General features: G+C 46.2%; 1 protein-coding gene across 2 annotated transcripts; it reads right to left on the reverse strand.

Moving 5' to 3' along the window:
* Positions 1-3,055: 3,055 nt before the first annotated feature.
* Positions 3,056-25,622, reverse strand: LOC144942703 (globin-2-like). 2 transcript variants are annotated; one of them, XM_078869681.1, is made up of 3 exons: positions 25,567-25,622; positions 7,790-8,021; positions 3,056-3,300 (listed from the first exon to the last, which is right to left on the reverse strand). In XM_078869681.1, exons 1-3 carry the CDS (start codon positions 25,593-25,595, stop codon positions 3,175-3,177), a joined length of 387 nt encoding a protein of 128 aa, XP_078725807.1. In that variant the 5' UTR covers positions 25,596-25,622; the 3' UTR covers positions 3,056-3,174. The 2 variants fall into 2 exon arrangements, with proteins under 2 accessions (XP_078725807.1, XP_078725720.1); XM_078869594.1 differs by lacking the exon at positions 25,567-25,622 and adding an exon at positions 8,521-8,671.
* Positions 25,623-25,897: the final 275 nt, after the last annotated feature.

Genomic DNA, 25,897 nt, shown 5'->3' on the forward strand with positions numbered 1-25,897 from the left:
ATAAAACAATAGAAATTCTCACGACGTTTCGACTGCAACACAAGCAATCGTCATCAGGTGTGAAATCCACAGCAAGAAAATTTTAAAAAAGGTGGTTTTATATTAATATTATTTCATTATTTCCCTTCGACGTGACTTTACCGAAAGAACCAAGAATATGAATTCCTGCAGTCACGAAAGCTATAAATCAAAAGAGTAGTTGTACTTTCGTGCCCGTGCTTAATTTGTGTGTTCGATTATTCGCCTTCTAAAAAAACAGTCTGGCCGTGTCTCTTACCCCCAGAAAGGGCATCTCGCATCCCCAGGGGGTTCAGCGTGCACCCCAAGTTAAGAAGAAGAAGAACAACCACTGCCCTAGACCATTCTTACACCGGTGCACAAACGACTGTGATTGATCTCCGTCTCCAACAGTCGGCAGCAACAAAGGACTTTTAAAAGTTGATTCTGGAATAAAAAATCGGCCACAATTACAGCCTCTTTGCAAACGACAGCTAGCAAGCACCTCGACGTGGGCATCGACACGTGGCAGCCTGGCAATTCCATCCCATGGATCTACATTAACGTCACCTTAGCAACCAGCCCCTGTATTTATGGAACCGACCAGAACATTTGTGGGCAGCAGGAGGCCCGGGGGTAAGTGACGGAGGGAGGGTGTTATAAAAGTAATCTCGGGGTGCATGAATTGCCTCACCCTGGCATTATCAAACGTGATTGGATATCGGGATCACGGTTAACTGATGTCCCCCCCCCCTTGCACTCTCCCTCCCTCTCTCTATATGATGCTATAACAGCTCCTTTTATGTCCGTAGTGTTGATATACTATGACTGTAATATAGGGTAAACTGTAGGAACGTTTGCCACGGTGTGATGGTTCGCACACTGGACTCACAATCCCGCTCCGCCGACTAGCACTTTGGCTACGTACGGCGCAAAAGAAGTTCAACACACACACAATCTAGAGGTCGCCGGATCGATTCAATCTCCCGGTTGTTAAAACGCGATTAAGTTTCTCAAATCCCTAAGATTGTACTGCAAGCATGGCCACACGAATCTAAACATTTTTACAGCTCTTTCTTTAAAAGCTTTTCAGAAGGTACCGGAGTTGCCCAGTACGATAACATTCTGTCCATGGAACGTACATGGTATTCTTGTCACCACATAATTGACACCGGTAAATTATTAAAACACAGGGGTCATTAAACAACACAATCAAGCGTTGTCCACACGGTGAATGAGTTATGACGAGATGGTATGACTTGGTACAACTCGGACCGTGGTCTAAAATTACTTAACATAGTGTGAGCACTCATGGCATCCATACATCTTACAAGTAGCCAAACCCTAGCCGTGAGAAAATGACATCAGAGCAAGCCCGATGGAAGGAGCGCGTGTACAGACACATTCACACGCGGCATTGCCAAGTGTCGCACACCCCCAGTGTTGCAAAGTCGCCAAATGAACCTCACAAAGTCGCTCTGTAGATCTTCTACAGTAGTCAAAGTGTCAACGAACAATTTACCAAAATGTACACCGATGAGTGGTGATTAACCGATGAGTGGTGATTAACCGATGAGTGGTGATTAACCGATGAGTGGTGATTAACCGATGAGTGGTGATTAACCGATGAGTGGTGATTAACCGATGAGTGGTGATTAACCGATGAGTGGTGATTAACCGATGAGTGGTGATTAACCGATGAGTGGTGATTAACCGATGAGTGGTGATTACCCGATGAGTGGTGATTAACCGATGAGTGGTGATTAACCGATGAGTGGTGATTAACCGATGAGTGGTGATTGACCGATGAGTGGTGATTGACCGATGAGTGGTGATTAACCGATGAGTGGTGATTAACCGATGAGTGGTGATTAACCGATGAGTGGTGATTAACCGATGAGTGGTGATTAACCGATGAGTGGTGATTAACCGATGAGTGGTGATTAACCGATGAGTGGTGATTGACCGATGAGTGGTGATTGACCGATGAGTGGTGATTAACCGATGAGTGGTGATTAACCGATGAGTGGTGATTAACCGATGAGTGGTGATTAACCGATGAGTGGTGATTGACCGATGAGTGGTGATTAACCGATGAGTGGTGATTAACCGATGAGTGGTGATTGACCGATGAGTGGTGATTAACCGATGAGTGGTGATTAACCGATGAGTGGTGATTGACCGATGAGTGGTGATTAACCGATGAGTGGTGATTGACCGATGAGTGGTGATTAACCGATGAGTGGTGATTGACCGATGAGTGGTGATTAACCGATGAGTGGTGATTGACCGATGAGTGGTGATTGACCATCCTTGTGAGTGTGAGGCAATGAGATGCCAATCAACTAGAGTATCTACGTTTAATTTTATCACCTAATCCAGCACTCCCACTTGCATGACATCGGTCCTCCAAAAAGGTCACTGGACTGTCTCCTCGACAAAAACGTTGTCGTGAGAGGCACCCAAAGTCGCTAAATGTAGCGGCAAAAATCACCCAGTTGGCAACACTGGCATCACCACAGTGCTTGTACACAGCACAGCGCAGCCTCGAATGCGAGCCTAAAGACACCGCACAAGAAAGTCATCCGCTGCTACCGCTGCCACATTGTGCACATGCCACTACCCATCCTGTAGACTAGTGGCAGAGTCTCTGTGGGCGACCTGTCGCCTTTGGTGGGTGTTAAACTGGAGGAATTGCTCGTTGTCAACACATCACTGGAATTGGGATCCGTCAAAAACGAAGCGCCGCTTGCCTGGGCTGCGTGCCCATGGTTTACGCAACGTTTTTCTGACTTTGGATCGAGTCATTCAAGTGATACGAGTGTGGTGCGGACACTCACACACACCAGCCCACATATCGACACCTGTACATCAAGTAGATTGTGAAGCGCACATCGGTTTTTTGGGGGGAGCGGGAATGTGGGTGTGTAAATTAGGCACCGTGTACATTTCATATTTGTCAGTGTTATTTATTTCTATAAACCATTTATCACCACAACGACAATCAAGTTCTGCTCCAAAAACATTTCAACGAATACAAGTTACAAATGAGCTGGAATGCAAATTTTTTTTTTCAAGGAAAACGTGACAAAATATGTAATGTAAAGACCCCACCCGGGGTGGCTAAGAGAGGCTTCCGAGGCATCGCTGTGGAACGGAGGCACCGTGGAGCCGTGCCTAGTAGGCCGACTGCAGCTCGATGATGATCAGACTCAGCAGCTTTGACCAAGACGTACGCATCTCGGAGGTAAAGCTCTTGCCGCACGTCTCGGTCACGTACTTCAGGATGACTTCTGCAAACGTCTGTGGGAAGAGATAGCGAATACGCCGTGAAGTGGGCGACCATGCATATGCAATATTTGAATAAAATGTAAACATATGACGACGACGACGATGATGATGATGATGATTCCAATGATTTACGGTCCTTAATCAATCTACTGCTGGATAGAGGCTTGCCGACTCCATGTTGGTCACGGGAGTTGTCTGGTCATACTTCACCATGCGGGTCAGTCGGGGGGGAGGGGGGGGGTGCCCAGGATCGGTCCACGCATCACTCGCCACTCGTGTTAGCAGTGGCCAAGAATCAAACTCGGGTGGCTGGGTTCACAGCGGAGTGTCACACCTCTGTGCCAAAATAATATCTCACTTTACAAAGTTAAGTGCGACATGGCTTTGTCTTGGGGTTCCATTTACATCGAAACATTACCGCAATGATACAAATACATGAATAAGCATGTTCTTAAGCAAAATGTAAAGGCAAAATAAAAAAAGAAAGATTAACGCTTAAACTCTGCTGCTTGTTTAACAAAGTCTATAAATTGACTGCTCGTGTGCCAATTCCTATTTGATTTAATTTAAAAGGACAGCGTACACGTGGCTGTACTTAACGTCTAGCAATGGCAGAGAAGACAGGGATGGCTCCCACCATGGCTGTCCGCGTGTGCTTTCGGGTCGCACTGCGGGTTACAGCCGCCTACCTACAGTCGTCTACCTACAGTCGCCTACCTGCAGCCGCCTACTTACAGCCGCCTACCTACAGTCGCCTACCTGCAGTCGTCTACCTGCAGTCGCCTACCTGCAGCCGCCTACCTGCAGTCGCCTACCTGCAGTCGCCTACCTGCAGCCGCCTACCTACAGCCGCCTACCTACAGTCGCCTACCTACAGTCGTCTACCTACAGCCGCCTACCTGCAGTCCCCTACCTGCAGCCGCCTACCTGCAGCCGCCTACCTACAGTCGCCTACCTGCAGCCGCCTACCTACAGTCGCCTACCTGCAGCCGCCTACCTACAGCCGCCTACCTACAGCCGCCTACCTGCAGCCGCCTACCTGCAGCCGCCTACCTACAGTCGTCTACCTGCAGTCGCCTACCTGCAGCCGCCTACCTGCAGTCGCCTACCTGCAGACGCCTACCTGCAGTCGCCTACCTACAGCCGCCTACCTGCAGTCGCCTACCTGCAGCCGCCTACTTGCAGTCGTCTACCTGCAGCCGCCTACCTACAGTCGCCTACCTGCAGACGCCTACCTGCAGTCGCCTACCTACAGCCGCCTACCTGCAGCCGCCTACCTGCAGCCGCCTACCTACAGTCGCCTACCTGCAGCCGCCTACCTACAGCCGCCTACCTACAGCCGCCTACCTACAGTCGCCTACCTGCAGACGCCTACCTGCAGTCGCCTACCTACAGCCGCCTACCTACAGTCGCCTACCTGCAGCCGCCTACCTACAGTCGCCTACCTGCAGCCGCCTACCTACAGCCGCCTACCTACAGCCGCCTACCTGCAGCCGCCTACCTGCAGTCGCCTACCTGCAGACGCCTACCTGCAGTCGCCTACCTACAGCCGCCTACCTGCAGTCGCCTACCTGCAGCCGCCTACCTACAGTCGCCTACCTGCAGCCGCCTACCTACAGTCGTCTACCTGCAGTCGCCTACCTGCAGCCGCCTACCTGCAGTCGCCTACCTGCAGACGCCTACCTGCAGTCGCCTACCTACAGCCGCCTACCTGCAGTCGCCTACCTGCAGCCGCCTACCTGCAGTCGTCTACCTGCAGCCGCCTACCTGCAGTCGCCTACCTGCAGACGCCTACCTGCAGTCGCCTACCTACAGCCGCCTACCTGCAGCCGCCTACCTGCAGCCGCCTACCTGCAGCCGCCTACCTACAGCCGCCTACCTGCAGCCGCCTACCTACAGCCGCCTACCTGCAGTCGCCTACCTGCAGCCGCCTACCTGCAGTCGTCTACCTGCAGCCGCCTACCTACAGTCGCCTACCTGCAGCCGCCTACCTACAGCCGCCTACCTACAGTCGCCTACCTGCAGCCGCCTACCTACAGTCGTCTACCTGCAGCCGCCTACCTGCAGCCGCCTACCTGCAGCCGCCTACCTACAGTCGCCTACCTACAGCCGCCTACCTACAGCCGCCTACCTACAGTCGCCTACCTACAGTCGCCTACCTACAGCCGCCTACCTACAGCCGCCTACCTACAGTCGCCTACCTGCAGCCGCCTACCTACAGTCGCCTACCGCTCGCTCCACGTGCTGGAGAGTTGCATGAGAGAGATGAATGGCACGACGCCCAACACCCTCGCGGCACCGCGTGACAAAACGACAACGGCGGTAGCACGGGGGGCCGACAGAGCACAGCCGCGAGAAGACCCCCCACGCCCGCAACAATTCGATTTTACTGGACACTGCGAAAAAAATGGGCAAAGCCCCACAAACAAAATCTACAGGTTTGGTAATAACATGACGGAGAGTAACAATGCAACACATTCCAGTGGTCCCTCGAGTGTGTCTCGCGGGTGTAGTTGACACGAGGTCAGTGTCGCTGTTTGGTATCTTGCTCTGGAAACCCTTTGACCTTCCCCACGGAAGTCCCCACACGTGGAGCGAAGCTCCAAAACAAAAGTCTTCATGGCGTGCAAAACAAAATACATGACCTCATCTTGAAGGCAGGTCCTTGCTCAGCTGCGAGTCATTTGCAAACTTTATGGCATGTGTCAATAAAAAATGCTTATCGCAAAAATGCAGGTGTGTGTTCATTTTTCACGCTGATAAAGAAGGCAACATATTTCGTGCGACATCCCATGACGGCAAGCTGAGCAATGCTGTTCATACCCATCTGTCTCAAACATTATTTGATTATATATCTCTTAAGCATGCTTAAATGTAAATGGCTTCCCTTCAAGTTTTTTCCCTTTTCTTCAATCCTTACGGGACTTGGGACACGTGTTGATGAGAGAGAGAGAGGAGGATGCGGTGGAACGAGATTCGAGGAGAGTTGGCACGTGGCTGGAGCAGGGGGCGCAGGAATAGAAGCTGATGGAGTGTAGTATAATCTTAATAATAATAATAGCAAATATAAATATAATCTTTATAATAATATATATTATAAATATAATCTTTATAACAATATAAAACATAAATATAATCTTTATAATAATATATAATATGAATATCATCTTTATAATAATATATAATGTAAATATAATCCCATGCGCAAGAATGTACATTTATAATTGCGTGCAAATGATGTGCTGATGAGGGAGGCACGCACTGCCCAATTATCTTGCGACGTAATTTCCTTGCGACATATGGCTCAGAAGATGATTCCTAACAGGGAGTCCATTACAACATAAAAGTGTTATGCAAGTGTTCTCTCACTTTGTTATGTTATTAAAATATTGCATGAATGATGAAAGCAACAACAAAATCGATGGTGATGATCACTTGAAGGTTTCATCATGTTGGGATGTGGCTCTGTGTTATTCTATGACACAGAGCTGCAAATCTTCGCCCTCTACTGGCAGACTAATGCCCTAATCGCAGGCCGGTGCCGAGTCGCACCAGACCCCACGAGGACCAGCTATCACTCCGGCTGCCCTGTGAATTATATTCGAGATGAGTTATGATGTGAGGTGCCATGATTTGCTGAGTCATTTAAGTGTCCTCTAAATGCCAGTAGAAGTGAAAAAAAAAGTTGCACGTATGAGAAAACCTGATGATGCAGGCAGTGATGAGAAGGAAACTGGCACTATTGGACACATTTATAGAAGGACGGACAGACAGCAATAGGAAAATAAAAATGTGTCGTTTGGAAAAATCGAAGGAACCGGAACGAGAGAAAGACGTGCACCACAGAATTGCTTGACGGCGACATCACAAGAGAGTGGTGCCAGAAACACGTGGCACCACGTGAACATCCTGGCACAAGACAGAGAGGAAAGTGGAAACAAATGACGAAATGTGCAGTGGACCACCTACGGGCTCTCTGCCCAATGGACCGTGATGATGATGATGATGTAAACGCAAAGATCGCTGTTATTATTATTATTCACATTGAAGTAGTTGAGGTGGTTCGGGCACCTGGTAAGGATGCCACCCGGTAGACCCCCCTGGAACTCTGCCGAGCAGCAGCAGCAGGACGTCCCACTGGGCCAAGAGCCCGGGGCCGGCCCAGGACACGCTGCTGCTGGCAGGACGATGTCACTCGACTGGCCTGGGAACGCCTGGGAATTCCCCCCAGCCAGAGCTAGAGTCTGTGTATAGTAGTGTAGTAGTGTATAGTAATGTATAGTGTAGTAGTGCATAGTAGTGTAGTTTATAGTTGTGTATAGTAGTGTAGTGTATAGTAGTGTATAGTCGTGTAGTGTATAGTGTAGTAGTGCATAGTGTAGTGCATAATGTAGTGCTGAATTCTGTTGCCAGGGAAAGGGAGGTGTGGACCACCACTACTCGGCACGCTGCTGCCACGACCCTCACCAGGACAAGCGGACCGAGAAACGGACGAACGAACCTTGAAGTAGGCGGGCTCGACGTTGAATTGCTGAGCGTGTGATTTGCTCAGGTCCTTCAGCTCGTTCTTCTGCTTGTCGGGATCGTCCAGATTGAGCACAGCTTGGTGCACGGCCGCCAGGATCTTGTCGCCATGGACGCGGACCTCCGCTGAATTTTCCAATTCCTCGGCCGTTTCGAGGCCTTTAAACTTGGGAAAGAATTTCTTCGCCTCGGGGTTGTTGATAATGAACCTTGAAAATGGAAAAGAGAAAGGCAAGTACATCTGAACAGCATGCACTGCTACGTCACTTAAAAAAAATAATATAAGGATAACACTAAACCATATATTTACAATTTTCAACGTAAATTCACCAAAGCCAGACAATACAGCTGGCACACATGGTAGGTAAAACTGACTAAAGACATTAAACAATCTATTCTAGTTTTTTATGGTCAAGCCAAATGTGCTATTATGGCATATGCTACAATTCTGTCACGGTAAGTTTTATAGTAAAAGTCACGGCCGAGTTGCGGAACAATAACAACAATACATCTGTGACCCTCGTGACTTCCGTGGCAAAATCATAGCCTCACTAAAATGGCACATTCTTCATGGTGCACGCCTATCGTCTCTCCAGCAATGTACGTTCAAGTACATCCTCGGTACAAGGAGCTTCACATTTAGTGTCCCACCCACTGCCACTTGTGAACGGTCGCCATAACACATGTATGTTGTTGTTCGAATCCTACCTCGCTAAAATTTTGACCCCTGCATCTTGGTGGCTATTGTTAAAAATGTCCCAAGATTCTCGAAGAGCGGCCTTTTCATCTTCCTTGAAACTGCTCACGATTCCTGAGTCCTGCAGGGCACCCATTGCGAGCGTGTGCGGCTTACAGGGCGAGCTCGCAAACCGGTCCCGAGCGACCATTCGCACCGGACTTATATCGGGAGCGTGAGCTTGCTTCATGCGTGTGTTGTAATGCCATGCGGTCAGGATCCGTGTTGCAAGAAACACTGGCTGTGCACGGAACAAAGTGTCTGCACGCCGCTAATCTTTTATTCAACAGCAAAAAAGTTAAACGTGACATTGAAATTTTTTTTTTAATTCATCTTATCCGCCATGATGCGGGACGGGGACAAACATCGCAGATCCCACTATCCGTGAAATTTTTCTCCACTTCTCCGCAGAAAATTTACAAACAGAATATTCCGTGCGACTCCTCGTGTCCATGAACAAATAGCGGGCAGGAGGAAGTCGCCCAGCAACGCAGGACAGGAAACCCCACGGATAATAGGAATAGGGGGAGCGAGCCTTTTTGCAAACCCTACAGCTCCCTTGAATAGAAGTCTCGCAGATTATATGGTCACGGATAAGAGGAGTCCTTCTGTATATAATTATCTGATGGCAATTTATAATATCGCTCAGTTCGGAAAAAGTTAACTTCCTTTGAAATCAAACGTAAAACATCGCACACTTTAGCAAGGATGACACTATAAGAAAAATCCAAACACAACCTGTTTGACAATCATTCTACGAAAGCCCGTTTCAACGACGTATCATCTTCAATGGGGAACGCTATCTAGCAAATAAACAAAAAAAACAGACCGATCAGCATTGCTGTAATAAGTGACATCGCGTTTTAGAGATACCATCCCTTATCACAATGGACAGGCCAGGGTGTCGCGCTACCAAAGGCACTGCAATCAAATGATCGTCTATGATAGAGCCCCGCCGTTGTGAGACACGTGTGTGTGTGTGCATACTGCAACAAGGGGGAGATTAGATCAGGCGAGGACAAAATCGTGATTGCTCGCAACTCTCGCAAAGTCTTGCAGCAAGCAGCGGCCATAATCAGATTTTACCGTTTCACGCTTACAAAACATTCCAAAGAGGGCACTTTCAGAGTAATATGCCCAACATATTAGCCATTCAAATAACGCTACAGCAAACCTGTCAAACGCTTCTCAGTGCCCTACCTTATTACATACCAACTCAGACCTTATTGGTCACCCCGTGCGCTTAGAAATCTCAACGTTCATCCTACAAAGTCCCATCACAAGGGAGAAACACGAACAGACAAAACAATGTGACCGCAATTCAGCTTTTTTGGCCCAAATTTAAACGGCTGTACGCCGTATGGACCTCAAAACGCAATGTCCCAACCCCGTGACGACCCGTGTGGGTCGCCACGGGGTTGTCAAAGCCACAGCACACAACGCCGTCTGAATCGCGTGCAGTCGCATGTCGACTTCGCTGCGGTTGAAGCGGCTTAGGACATTAAATATAGCCCCGCCACACACACACACCACCACACACTAAGCGGGATTATGAGGGCACGTGTTGATGCGGGCATGCATGAGAGCTGTGCGTTTTCTCCGTAAGGCGACTGCTGTGTTGCCGCCGCTGCTGCTGCCACTTGGAGGGCAGCCCGCGTCATGTGCACCACCATCGTGGTCATCAGCACCCTCGTGTACCTGGTGCGCAGGAGGTTCTTCAACAAAGTGGAGCCGTGAGTCCGCAGTGCCTCCTGGCGGCGTTCGCTCTGCGCCCTGCCTCTACGTGGTCACATTTAATGATTAATTGTGCAACCCGCGGGCCCACTTCGCAGCCTACAAAACAACAACAACCTTGCAAGCCGCTCGGTCGTATCTCTTTGTATGTTGTTGTTGTTGTTGTTGTTGTTTCGATTGTTTGAGAAAAAAAGAGTATAAAACCTCTTTTTCAGACTCCATGAAGAATGCAATGTAAGGTCCAAAGGAGCAGCAAATGGAATTGGTGTTCAAAATGGAACCCCGCCTTAGCTGTGCATCGACAACATCCCCAGCAGCTGCCTACTGGAGAGGTATTCATGAGATCTTGATTGTGTAATAACGCTGCATTCTCTTGCCTACTACAAACTACCGTTTGTCAAAAAAAAAAGACACGAATGAAGCAATGGTTTAATCGTGAACGAGCATAGGCAGGTTGTGTTTCATTTGGTGGACGGTTAAAAAAGATTCTGCTCCAGCGAGGGTCACGTTTCGCTTGCCACGTTTGGCACCAAGTGTCAGCCAGTCACGGCATCGTGGTGGAGTTAGAATGATATATATATGTGGACACGTACACAGGCATTCGTGCGGCACACACACACAGGAATATCATTATTAACAGCGACAATTGAAATGTAAGTGATTTAGTACTGGAATCATAAAGTTCGATTAAAACAACAATAGACGCAGGTGTTATGCATTTGGTAAAACATATTAATCTTAAAGGTACAATTATGGCAGGGCCCATATTAATGGCGCGATAATAATTGTCTCATCATGATCATAATAAGTGTATTGGACAAATTGCATTACATAATAGCGTGCCTTTATTGTACATTAACATGTTATACCACTTCATGTGGTGCTGTATGTATGAAACAACCCACTTTACTGGGTTTACCGCATGCAAGAGTTCATCTTTTTTGTTGTTAAAGAAACTAAACGAGATTACGACAGCAGCACCCATGCTGGATGTTTGTTAACCAACATTAACACCATGTCCATTAGTCAGCAGGTGGCACTGTTATCCCAATGGAAGGTGCAGTATAACAACGTAATGTAGGATTGGTCGTCTTGCAACAGCCACGACTGGGTCATGACATTACAAAGCAGCATTACCCTTGTACCTATGTTTGTTGAACTTCTTTCGCGCCCTACGTAGTAGGTGTGACATCCTTGCATTGTCTTGCATGGGCGGAGAACCATTGTCTTATCTGGGGGCCCATTGTAACTTTACAATACCTCTGCCTGGCCACACAATAGCACACGCACCACCGGCGTGTTCATCCAACAGCATCGCAAACAATCATTGGGGGTTCACTTCTACCGCACTAACGAGATGCCTCCCACCTGCCCTTCCCTCTCTCACACAATATCGACGTGGTTCTTAAGATTCACCCGAACACGGCAGCCGAGATGCAGCGAGGGATACGCGTCATTCGGGGTGCCCGTGTCAAGGTGTTTTGGATTGGACCGCGCGTTGTTCGCCAAGATGTCCAACGCTCTCGCTCCGCGTGCTGTAGGAGCTTCTTCTCGAATGGAATGATGTCGGTCATCGTGCCGAACAACCCGCGGTGCAACCAGAAAGACATCGGATGTCTGTTGAACTTCTTTCGCACCGGACGTAGCCAACCGCTCTAATCGGAGGTGTGGGGGGGGGCAAGCTAGCCGCAAAAAGCGGTTTCTACATGAATGCGTTTTCAATCGAGACGATGTAAAGATGCATAGCTCCAGGTGGCCTCCTAGCATCGGAGAGCTGCACGGCACAAGCGCGACAAACTCACCGCAAGTCGTAGATTTGCGGACCATTTCGATGTGGCCGGGGCAGATCGGTGTGGCCGCGAGGTGGATGAAATGAAGTCGTTTGGGGCGTTATCTCACCCATGGGTTGCCCACCACCCACCGCCTCCACCATCCCATGAATTAGCAGCAGCAGCAGTCGTGTACGGTGAGCAGTGTCGGATCATCCTCGTAGCACAAGTAGCTGCACAGGCTACGGGCCCCGCACTTTCAAGGGCCCCGCGCTAAATGCTTTCAAGCTATCAATTCCGGTTCAGTGATTCTGCACTTGCTCTATTACTATAGTACTATACCGCCTTCAACTTTTTCAACGACTGGGTGTTTAAGGTTAGCGATTTGTCGTATTATCCGGCTGTATAGCAAATGAAAAAATGCTATTAATAAAATAATAAAAATAAAACATAATAAAATACAATTCTCACGACGTTCCGGCCACAACGCAAGCAGCCGTCCTCAAGGTGAAGAACAGGGCTGTCGGAAAGACAGCGTCTGACACCCTGTTCTTCACCTGAGGACGGCTGCTTGCGTTGTGGCCGAAACGTCGTGAGAATTGTATTTTATTATGTTTTATTTTTATAATTTTATTATTTCCCTTCTACGTGACTTTACCGAAAGAACCAAGAAGATGAATCCTTGCAGTCACGAAAGCTTTAAATCGAAATAAAATACAATTACTTTACTATGCAAGTAAATCAATTGTGTTTTAATATTTGTGTGTTTTTTATTTAGGGCCCCTTTATAACAAATGCTATAGGCCCCACACGAGCTTCATCCGGCACTGACGGTATGCGGTTATTGTGAATGACATTCGCAAACTCCTCTTTCAGATGTTGGCCGCGGTATGCTGCGTGCTTGACCGCACGCCCACCGCCTGGAATGAAATGAAGGATCCATCCACCCAGCAAGTAGCAGCAGGTGGCTAGCGCCTGACACGAAGTGGGGGTATAGGAGGGTAACGTGGCACCTCATTTGCCCACCACAGCCATTCCCACGGGCGGCGCAAATGTTTCAGCAGCGCGTTTTCACTCAAGGCCAGCGGCTTGCGTGTGTCACTAAACAATGTTCGAGAACGCGCGGGTATAGGGGATCGTCGGTGTTCGGGCCACAATTGGCTGTGCCTCTCAAGACGCCGGTCAAAATCAACAAAGCGACGTTAACGTCATTGTTACTGCTGGCTGTCATCAGCAGCCGTGATCTATCCACTGCTGGGCGAAGGCCTCTCCTCCCCCCCACACGAAGTTGCCATCGTTTACGATCCGACGGTGAACACAATCCACCAGAGCTGCTTCCTCGTTGCTTCACCTCCACGGTGCGCGTTCACGTGGGGGGGTGCGCGTTCACGCGGTTCCGTCCTGCCGGCGTGAGTCTCGACCACACCAAAGCCACCATCCTCGACAGCGAGTGACGTCTCCCGGCCCAAGCGAGTGCGCTTAGAGGCCATCCATTTAATCCACGCAGAAACAATCAAGGATTATACGGGATTCATAATATTAACGCGTTTAAGCAAACAGATAGTCCACCGCCGGACTATCTAAACTCATTTGAAGGCCAATGTAGACAAATTATTATTGAGGCTTCAGCCCCCCCCCCCCCCCCCCGTTTCCTATGCGTACGTACATATTTCTAGATTTGAAGCTTTCGTGACTGCAAGGATTCATATTCTTAGGTTTTTTCGGTAAAGTCACTTGATGCAGCTATCGTGATGTGACGGTTCCACCTGAAGACGGAAGCTTGTGTTGCCTCCGAAACGTCGTGATTTTTATTTTATTTTTTATTTTACTTTTATTAATTTACATTTTTTACCTACGTGACTTTACCGAAAAAACCTAAGAATACGTACGTACATAGTCAGTTGACCCCCCATACGCAGGGATACGCGTTTGGGTGAACCCCCCTCCCACTCCACGCCTGCGTACTCAATGGATGGCCCTTTTCGGAGTGGGTGGCTTTTTTGTGTTCGTTATTATTATTGACATAAATTTTTTGTTAAAAGCGTACGCTTAACAACCGAAACGTGTGAAGTATTTGTTACCTTCATGAACAAATAAGTATCCAGTAGTCTAACTCGGTAAGATAGTAAAGCATAACTTACAGTGGATCATCGTCGGATGATCACGAAATTATCATTATTTAAAATAGCTTATTTTTAGATATTGTGTGTATGGTTTTTTTTTGCTTTTAAATGTGTTTACGACATGCACTTGGTATAAACAAACGTACAAATAGACAAAAAAAATATCCTATAAAAAAAAAGTTCCCGTATTTACTCTGCCGTACTTATCACTCCAATCTCGAAGACTCTTCATGGGGCGATGTACGCAGTACACCACCACCACTACTACTACGCTCTTGATTCAACACAACCACGGTGGGTGTTTGACAATAGCCGGACTGAGTAACAGCCTTTGGAGCGGTTTCGTCGGATCGGTCCGGGACCGTCGGACAATCGATGATCAAGTGTCGTTTCATCCACTTTCAAAGGAGAATCGTCCACTCTCATGAATAATTATCTGTATGATAATTCCCGCATTGTGGGTTCGTTCCATGACCTATGCGAGTGTAGATCCCACGCGTCTCCACGTGGTCATCGGTGCACTTTTCAACTTTTTTCCCATTTTCTTTGTCGCTGTCCATGTTTCTTTTCCATATGTCACAGTAGGTAATTGATACATATATCGACCTGCTAGAACGTATCAATGTTATATACTGTACTGATTAAAACGGTCTTGTTTATGAACACTGAAATGCGTCGCTTTCCACTGCTAAGTTCAGTTCTCCAAACTCATTCCACGCTGCTCTCTCCTCTGCATTTGTACCCCCTAACGATAATTTCCCAAGTAACACACCCCCCCCCCAACCGTGTTCCTCAAAAACAACATTTTCTATTGTTAGTGACCCTGTTGCAGGGCACTTTTGTTTTGCGAATTCGCCCCCGAGCCCTACTTTTGCAGCGCTGTTGGTCAAGTCCTTCGATCAATCCGCGACGACAATTCACCACTGCGGCTGCGATTTAGCGGCTGCTGCCAGCAGCAAACCCCGACTCGTTAATCTCGTCTCGATTCACGCTTATGCCTATTTTTTTGGGGGGGGGGATATCTCCAGATATCAATGAGGTTGTATCTCCGCGTCTAAACTCGCCGTCCGATGAGTACTTTGTGCATTCCTCCACGCTATTTTGACTATTCCAACGGGTTTTTTTTTATAGCACACGCGCGTATCCGGAGCATTGCTCATAAGATAATCCGCTCTGCTAATATTGCCCCCGAAGTAGCCAACACGGCTCTCCGCAGCCATCGACTCCGCCCTTTGCCAAGGGTGGTGCCAGAGTGACCCAATAAGAACTTTTATTGCCGCTACCACCTAGGAACGAAGGGAAGAGTGATCCAAGTCCACTAACTGCAGGGCTCGCTGAGTCACCGTCACCCACACGCGCCTCCCCGCGTCGCCTTTCATTGGCCTCTCCTCCCACACAATAAATGTTGACATTGGAGCAACGGCCACACCTATTTCATGTCTCAGGCGCACACCGACCCCTCTTCCTGCACAGTCTCGAGGACGCTTTAGAAGGCAGCTTTCGCCACAACATGTTTTTGTTGACATCTTTGCATCGACAGGTCCCGTCTGCGCAAGTCGCTCGACTGACACGGGGGGTGATGAAGACGTGATCATCCGTGCGTGCTGCAGCCGCAAGTGGCGTGGACTTCGTGAACGTGATTGAGCTCAACACAACTCGCACGCATACTTTATTTCACAAAGGGAGTGTTAGTATTGTGCTTTTAACCAAATGGTAACGAAAGTATAAATATATACAAACGCAAATAATTAAAAATATAAATGTTCATGTATTTTACATTATCATGATGTATACACAAATAAACTGACATTTCGTAGTATTGCATGAATACTCTTGATTAGTTCGATTTTGCATGACTATAACTTTACGAAATCATACTGTAATAATGTTAGAGACAGCCTTAATTGGGTCACACTGCAGTCTCCCGTGACGCCAATCCCCTGATGACTGCCTGTTACATTGCACGCACTCTGACCACATTTCATACCCAAACCGACATGCAGATGCTGGTGTCTCTCTAACCCCCGTGGGCTCCCAGTTTTTTGTTTTTTTACCCCTGGGATTTACCGTAATCGCCTTGATCAACACCTCCTCCAGTCTCACCCATTCATTATGCTAATATGCTACTTCATAGAATTAACTTTTAAACAATTAAATTCTTATTTTGGTGCTTAATTTGGTCACCTCCGATTAGCACGGTTTGGTTACGTACGGTGCAAAAGAAGTTCAATAGACGTACGCGCGTGTGTCGTACAACACTTACCGTCCCTGTTTATTGTGTTGCTATTATAATTTTAACTTTGAAATGTGTAAATGGTTATCTATATTCACTGCCATCTGGACATGAAAGCCTGACGTAAACACAGGGGGTGGGAGGCTCCGTGTTCCTGATCATATTTCACGGCTCGTCGGATCACCGAGGGAAAGTCCTTGACCCTGAAATTGTCCCGGAGGAAAGAGTTAATGAATGACAGAAAACGAGACCAGGCCAAAGGGGCCATCCCTGTCTCAGGCAGGCCAGCCACCTCCTCGCCATCTCAGGAGCAGCCGACGGGGTTGACTTGGCAGAGAGTGGGAGATGGAAAAAAATGATATGGCCTACCTTTGGTAATCCTGCATGGAAGAGTAGGCCAAACACCCTGGAGAGGGGCTGTCTAGAGCCCACTCTAGGGGGAGGCCCTTCCGCCAGCAGAGACACGAGAGCGAAATTTCAGAATTGCACCTTTAACGTGCAGTTGTCCACGTGCTTGCAGGAAGGGAATTAAAGGAAGCAGTCACTAGAACTTGTAACTTGGTTTTCAATACAGTACTGGGCTGTCTAATCTCTCCTGTCAGAATTACAAATATAACACCGGTCAACACACTTCTTCTGGCATAAGGTATTCCAACAGTGTTAAGGTAATTTTGGAGTGCTGATTCCAAATCTGGCATCAGTTTTGTCTATCACATCAGGGTTTTGAGATATCAAATATTGCATTTTCTATAAAAACTGCAGAAGAAAAATATTAAATAAATGTGGATATCTACATAAAATTATATTATAAACACACAGTTAATTTCGGGTAAAATCAATGAAAATGGGATATGCCGATATATAAAAATGAGATGTGATAGAGCAAATCTGAGATCAGATTTGGAATCAGCACCCTGAAATTAGTCTAAAACAGCTGCAAAAGTCCAGGCCAGAATTGTTTTTTTTGTTGACCAGTGTAATTTATACATGCGCGTCGCGTTTAAAAGCGATTTCACTGTATCAACATCAAAACTTATCCACGTCACCCTCAAACCACCAACGGCAACCGTTGCATCAAAATACAGCGGCGAAGACGAGAGCAGCGTGTGTCAGTCACAAGGACACCGACTTGGCGGGCGTTAGCGCGGGTGAAGCGACGGGGGTCTTGAAATGTGCCGCCGTGAATCACGCGAGGATGAATAAAAAGGCCCTCGCCGACAGGAGGTGCCAGGGAGGGCATTTATTGGCTGGCTTGTTAACCGCGCTGTTTGATTTTACTGTACGTTGTTAGTAACTGGATTTTGGAAATTATTATTTCGGTAACCCAGCAATGCATACTTTTCGTAATAAAGGTTTTTTTTTGGGGGGGGGGGGAGGTTAGATTGCGTGAATATAAATGTGTCGTTAAACCTGCCACCACCCGACACAGCCAATTAATAAGGTCTGTCACGTCAGAAAAACGCGCCCAATTAGTGACTACTTCAGCCCACCACCGGTGTGTTGGGGAGTAAGTCCACAACATTTACAATTTCATGATCACATGCAGCACCACTGGGCGAATTTTCGAGACAATTCGCCCGAATCGGCAGGTTTTGTTTACGTGACAAACCTTACTCATTGGCTGTGTCGGATGGTTGCGGGTTAACGACACATTTATATTTACACAATTTAACCCCCCCAAAAAAGACATGAATTATGAATAATATTGGTTGCGAAAGCCTTCAGCGTCAAAATGCAGATGTTGCGAGGAAAAACTTCAGCCTGTACTGACACTGTTTTATTTCTGTTGCTGTAATTTTGTCCGTGTACATGTACAGCCAGTTCTGCCAATCCACTGCTGGATGAGAGCCTCCCCACACCGTGCAGACTGTGAGGGTTATGTGACCATACTTCACCACGCTGGTCAGTGCGGGTTGGTGAAGGTGGAATGTGAGTGCAGAACCACAATGGATGTGGCTCCACTGCCCTCTACTACTGCACGTGTTTATCATACAATAGTGGTCACCCAAACAATATCCAGGCTCACGCCTGCTTAGATTCAGAGTTCTGATGGGATTGGGCACATTCTTGTTTTTTGTTCATAGGCTATTTGTAATTTTGCTTTGATTACATTTCTACCGCTTGCGATTTTGACAACAGTATGTATTTAGTCTGGTACTTTTATCCTGTAAGCAGTTTGGTTTCCATTACAATGTTTCTTATCATTCCATTGCTCTTCGTGATGTTTACATGTTGGATTTAATGTTCAAGATCAAAAAATAGTCCGTCTAAGAATACATATTTACGAAGTCACATGTGAAATAGCGCATGTCCCAATGTGATATTTGTGTTTTTGTCAAGGCACAATACCAGGGACCATCCCTTTAAAATTGACAAGATGCTAATTTAAAAGGAATAATTGACCAATACTTTATAATACCTTATGCCTTTGTTCTGAACACAGAAAATATGTTTGTGCAACAGGCATAAGGGCCCGCCCATTTCCTTTAAGCAAAAAAAATAAACTTGAGTAGTCTCCGTGGAATCTGATGGAAAAACACATGTTCATAGAACTCCAGTTGCTGGGTGCGCCTATTTTGTCACTTGTAAGAGAGCCTTTACAGGCAAAAATAATGTTTTAATCTGTTAATCTTGATATTATTTTAATGGGTTTTTTTCCCTCCGACAATGTTTTATTGTCTCTACACTGAAAAACAAACGATTGCATGGCAAAGATGAAAAAAAATCTCAGAACAATCGAGAATACGTGTAAATACCCCCACAATGTTAATGTTTTAACTGACAATACATGAAACATTTTCGAGGGAAAACTTTACTTTTTAGTTATTTTAGCTGAAAACACTCACCAAAATGTGTGAAGAAGTTTACATAATTGAAAATTACAATTAAGCTCCGATTCAGTACTTACTCACCAAAAAGGAATGAAATTTCCGCTATAAATCGGCGTAGGCTCTGCAAAATATTAAAAGAGAATCAAGAGGAGCACACAGGAGTTGGGCATCTCAGTCGTTCACCGGGCGACTCTGGCTAATGTAACGAACGCGAGCGGTCCCCTATCTCTCGCGAAGACCACAATGGCAACATGTATGCACAATGCGAAACAGACGATTGTTATGCACAAAAAACAGCAGTCGTAGGAAGTCTGGTGTCTGATGTCTGCATTCCAAGATAACATTGACGAGTCATTTTAGTCAGCCTTAACTGTGGCTTTCTCGTGCAATCATTCCCCACCATTTGGCTTCTTCCCTGGGGTGCGTGCCACTAGAATTCCATTGTGCGTGTGCATCCACAGGGTCTGCCCTAATCAGGGTGGACACGCTCTCTCTGGTGGCCTCAAAACATAGATATGTAACCGAAACGAAACTATTTTGTATTTTACCAGGTTAGGCCCACTGAGATATGTAGCTCTTTTCAAAAAGCGACCTGGCCACAAACGATAGCTCAACAAAGTGGCTTATCATGTGGAAATTTACAGCAGCCAAATACTCTAAACGTGTGTTTCTCAATGCGGAGGATCTGGAGAAAAATCCACGTGGCCACGGGGGAGAGAGAGACTTGCAAACTCTAAATATACAGGCGTTGTCAGGGTAGGGATCGAACCCTCGACCTCCTGCATACCAGGCGAGGGAGTTAACATCTCACCACCGCGTCGCCCACATATATAGTTATACACAGGGACGCATGACGGCGTTCTGCTAATACGTAATTTTCCAAACACCGCTCGCATAATGAGATTGTGTTCAGTATCGTTTTTGTTTTTGCGTTGAACGGGGTCCCGCAGTTTAGATGGAGTGTGGTAGTGTAAAGTGTGGGTATTCCCAGACTCCTGCCCCAGTGTGAAATCGTAGGCCAGCGTACACTCTCAAAGGACTCTGCATACCTCCTTCTAGCGCAGGGGTTGGCAGTCTGTGGCTCTGGAGCCGCATGCGGCTCTCTAAGGACTGCTTCGTGACCGTTATTTATTAAGGATCACCGTCTCATATTCACATGCAATGTGGCTCTTGAAATATTGAGGTTTTTTTTATCAAATTCGAAAAAAAAATTATCTTCTCGTTATTTTGGTTGCCGATCGCCCTGGTCTAGTGGAGGCCTTTCAGCCAGCAAGCAATCTTATGGCTTCGCATTTACCTTGAATACCCATTGTGTGCATTAAACCAACGATTGCGTTACGATTACTCAACCAACACGACTCAAATCAAGGAACTAACCGATCAGGCTATAGCAAAGCTCTCTTGAAATTAAGTCTTTGGACTTAATTGAGATTTTTTTTGGCAACAAAATTATCACATAAATTTGTCAATTTATGATTTAGCCCATTACCCGATCTCTATTTGTGATTAGTTTTGACCTCATTAAAATACTACTAAAATGTCATCCCAGTTACTGCATCTTTAAAATATGCAATTTTATTCCAGACAACTCTGTACATTAAACGAGAGTGCATAATCTCCCACCAGGCAGATCAACCTTCCACATGTTCCAGCGACTCATTAGTGCACTGAATTACACGTGGCTCCTAATTTTAAGGGCAGCAGCAGCATTCGGAACAAGCATGAAGAGATGCCATTGCAAGCACTGTACAAACTAAGGAGCGTCTTTCATTTGGGTGCAGCTGCCGAAATATCTTTCTACCCTTGAATTCTGCCTGCCTTTCCCTCCCTTCACTATCCCCAACTTCAGATTGAACATCAACACAGCTCCACAAACCCACTCACCATATTCTTCCCAAAGGAATTCCAACAACTAGCTTTCCATTGTGCTTTGGGTTGTACCCAGTGCTGTTCGGTATGATGTCTGAAGGTTCAACTCCGATTAGCACGGTTGGCTACATACGGTGCGAAAGAAGTTCAACATACATACATACATACAGCGATGGGAGCTGACGAGCGAAATGTCGGACATCATAGATTGACAACAAATTTCTTGGAAACTGCTTTTTGTGTTTAGTTTGTCATCCTTTCCCCCACACCTCCGATTAACGCGGTTTGTTATATTTGGTGCGAAAGAAGTTCAACATCCACACATACGAACACGTGGTGCAACCTGAAAACAAATTTGAGAGCGAGAAGTCCTTCATGCTTAAGTTGATGATCATGTTCTAGAACATTCTGAAGAGTTCGAAATCTAAAGCCATCGTCTCTGTAACACATTTCTAAAGAAAACAAATCCGAGTCAACTGTGAAGCTAACCAATTGTCACATTCTTCACTTTTGTTGAGTGCTAGTCTGGACTTTACGCACCCTATTATTTTTTTTTGGATAACTGGAGCATCATGCATGCATGTTTTTCTGTCATAAAATGTGTCCAGACATGTTTAGTAGTTTTGATTAATTTTGGGAAAAGTTGGTCAAATTATTTTGCAGTGAGTGGCCACAAAAACAAAAGTCTTGTTCCACATTCGCCCTGTGCTGACAATTTAAACACATTATATATTTGTAGACTGCATTGGCAAACGGTGCTGCACAAAAACAAAACCCAACACATTCGCCAAAACGACTGCCTTACAACAGAAACATATAGACATATTAGCAGATGTTTCGGCAATTGGTGCTTCTTCATAGCAGAGATGGAGCCTAAAAGGAAAATGAATATGCATTCATACTGGAGGAATCCGATGAGCTATAAAAAAGAAAATCACAAGATGAGTACCAATCTCAATGAGCCCACGTGAAAGGTTGTAGCTTCTTTGCATGCTGCCCACAAGATTCCACAATACAAAAAGGTCGAAAAGCCATGCCGATATAAACAAAAGAATCTCTCAAACTGAATATATTTTAGGTACTATCCTTTCCATGCCATCCATCAGGGAAAACGTGACGTGGAATCCGCTCGTATGCAAAGCAACAGTGATGGACTATCCAGGAGATTGCAGACCCATGCAAAGAGTCCATGCAGGCAAACCACTGAGCCTTGCTGCTGGCTGAAGTGATCAAGAGGGGGCTGCAGCAGAGTGTGTGGGATTACTCTTCTCGCTGACAGAGATAATGGCTATAGAGGAAACGGTCCCATTGTGGCCACACCAGTTGCTGAACCAAAGGCAGCCTACTGTGTGCACAGCAAATGTTTACAAAGCAGTTCCTTTTCCACGTTGTCTATGGTTAAACCACAAACAGACATAAACATTCCAGCACTTCTATGTTGATTTAGGTTTCTAGAGTGCTCTTAGGTCAACATTTATAATAATAAAAAAAATACCCAGCTACAAGTGCCGCGAGTAGATGACGGGATGATTTGGGAGCCCGTTAAGAGAGAACTGAGAATATCGGTTTCACTGTCACGCGACAATCATTACTCGCAAATGGTGGGAAAGTGCTGCCCTTTACCGTGTGGACCAGGTGGCTTGAAGGGATCTAAGAGATGGTTCTGTAGTATCTACTTCTGAGCACCATTCGCTATCATGAAAGGTCACGTGGCTCTGGGAGGGACCTGAAGAGATCCTTCTTGTCATGGGCCCCATAAACCAAATTAAAACTAAACTATTTTTTTATTTTACCAGGTAAGGCCCATTGAGATACATAGCTCATCACGTGGAAATTGATAGCAAACACTCTAAATACACGTGGTTCTAAATGTGGAGGGGAAAACCGGAGGACGCAGAGAAAAATCCACGCGACCACGGGGAGAGAGACACGCAGACTCCAAATATACAACAGGTATCAGGGTCGGGATCGAACCCCCAACCTCCTATATACCGTGGCCCCCGATAGCATGATCGGGGTAGAATTGGTGAACATGGCATGATCTCCACTAGCGGAAGCCCCAGAGAGCCCCTGTAGTGGGTTACTGACCTCTTCCACACGAGGCAGACTTCTTGTAAGAGGTCGGAGTGCCACCACTCTACCCCGCTGCAAGCGACACACCGATCGACTAACTGTGGTGGAACACATGCACAGTGTTCGGTCGACAGACATGGGGAGAGTTAAGATATTGTGTTCACGTATGTTAACTTGCAGCATACACGGGCATAAATACACATTGAGTACAGTAAGTGTACACACGCAAGTCAATTCTGGGACCGCATTGGCAAGTGTAGAACTGTGAACTGACCACATTATGGCCGATATATGTGTACAAAACTAAAGTATGTAACACAGCACATGACCCTGCTCTTTTTAACGTTTAAGTACTGTATATATTTACACAAAACTAATGTACAACCCCAAAAAAACAAGCTTGTACAGAAAGGTAATCTGCAGACATTTCTACCGTAATACGTTTGCTAAATATACTTTTTTTCAAAAAAATTCCTGATTTCATTTGACAGAAGCAAGTTGTTTTTTTTAAACCGACCTTTCAATGTTTTCATAACAATTTTACACATTGCTTGCATGAACATAATGAGTCTAAAGTTACAGTTACTCCCGCGATGACAAATACCGAGCTAAAAATATCTCATCAAAGCATACCAGTCGTTCCGACTCGCGAGCACACCCCACGTCATCCCGTCGACCCCTCCGCGCGAGTCGAGGATTGTCTCATGGATCTTGCTATTAGACTCTGTGGAGCTCTTTTCGGAAAACACCACCAACCACCAAGGTACGTAGGTGGACTTCTCCACAAATCTGGCTGTCGCCTGATTAAGCTAGTTGTAATTACTGGCCAAACGTCGTACTCAGATTGTAAATGTTGTGGTTTGGCTCTCCAACACACCGGTGTTGCTGTACTCGTGACGAATTGGCATGTTCTGTTTACGTTGGTGGCGGGTTTAACGACACATTAACATATTTACGCGATCTAACCAAAAAAATCTGTGTTATGTACGTAGTAATGCTGACACGCGTGATGCCACACTGCCGATGCAGGCAGCCCGCATAGGTAGCTGTGTACCGTGACCCACCAGCACGATGTCTGATGACTCCACTCCACCTCCCGGGGGATCTTTTTGTTAACTAATAAATATTTACAGCTAAAGAGGCTCCCAGCACGTGGAGCGAAACGTCGGACAATGCGGGACAACACGAGATGCAACAGGAATACGCATCTGGAGGGCAAAGCTCATAACATCACAACCGTGACAAACTGCGTGGTGGTAAACCAAAATTGGACTTCTCGCACATTTAGGAGCTGTTGTCAAGCAAACAGAAATGTAAATTAATAAAATAAAATACACAAATGTTTAAATTCGCGCGCTGGATGAAGGCCCCAAGCCACCGGGGTTGTTTGACCATACTTCACCACGCTGGTCAGTGTGCGTTGGTGAAAAGGGGCTACTCAGGAACAGTGCAGATACCATTCACCACTGATGTTAACCGTGGTCAGGAACCAAATTCAGGTCACCAGGTTCACAGCGCCACGCACTAACCACAGCGCCACCGCTCCACCCCAGAGCTATTATGAGACTGAAAAAAAACATTGCCGGGCACCTGCCACATCCCGGTCGTATTTAAACGTATGACCTTGAACCACTCAACACCGGCTTACATACACATTTGTTAGTCTGCTCTTCAGCAGTTATTCAATGCCAAGTATACGGGATTAAAATGTGGTCTACCACGTTTGAAAACCCAACTCATTAAGTAAGGTGCAAGTGCCAACGAAAGACTTGTTCAAATCACGTGTTGCAACCGTGACACTTCCATTACACAACAATTGCTCAATTTTATTGTATCCATACATCAACAGTATTTTCAAACGCTGCACTAAGATTACTACCGCAGATACATGGAATCTAACGAGCGGTAACATCGTGATGTATTTGGGGCGATATAAATGAACTGCCATAATTACGAATGCCCAACTACTCACGGGCCAAGAAACATATATGTTGAGTATTTTTAGGTTTCGCACAAGCGAATTGGTGGAGTGATAACAAGTGTGCAGTACTGTACTCGCAAAGAGAAAACTTTAGTTTGATAACGCAGCGAGGTTAACATCATGCCCCCCCCCCCTCACCAACCCACAATGACCAGAATGGTGAAGTATGGTCAAAACGTACATAACCGTCATGGTTGGGGAGACCATAATCTATCAGTAGATTGGCAAAAGGCTAAAAATGTATTATTATTCACGTACGCTTTAGACTTAATGAATGGGATTTTCAAAAAAAGTAATACTATAATTGATGCAATTATCACATTGCATCATCTAGTTGTAGTTGTGTGAACAAGAATTATATGAATTCAAGTACCGCTCAGGACATTCATGAAATGTGTTTCACACCTTGTCAGACGGCTCGCGTATTGCATCATTTCTTCAGGACAACGTGTTGGACCGACTTGGACATTTTACATATTAGCCACCATAAGTGCCATTAAGTAACAGCCTACTGATCTCGTTGTTGTTGTCTCTCCGTGATACGAATGAGCTCTGTGGGTGTAGTCTGAAGCACATTCCATCAAACATGACATACACGATGGTATTTTTATTATAATCAGGAGAGATTCCAACTAGTTGACTAAAACGTGAGAGAAAATTCTTTCCTGGATTAAATAATGCCACTTTAACTGTATTTTAGAACATTTAAAACTGCGTTTAAAAATAAACGTGACAT

The sequence above is a fragment of the Lampetra fluviatilis genome, chromosome 1 (assembly GCF_964198595.1).
Source record: "Lampetra fluviatilis chromosome 1, kcLamFluv1.1, whole genome shotgun sequence".
Classification (NCBI taxonomy): domain Eukaryota; kingdom Metazoa; phylum Chordata; class Hyperoartia; order Petromyzontiformes; family Petromyzontidae; genus Lampetra; species Lampetra fluviatilis.

Bases quoted from the DNA above. Each gene is read 5' to 3' on its own strand.
- LOC144942703 (XM_078869594.1), bottom strand. From the start codon at position 8,645: ATGGGTGCCCTGCAGGACTCAGGAATCGTGAGCAGTTTCAAGGAAGAT. The intron at 8,022-8,520 runs GTAGGATTCGAA...TCCATTTTCAAG, and splicing joins GGGGTCAAAATTTTAGCGAG to GTTCATTATCAACAACCCCG. The intron at 3,301-7,789 runs GTTCGTTCGTCC...CTCTTCCCACAG, and splicing joins TCGAGCCCGCCTACTTCAAG to ACGTTTGCAGAAGTCATCCT.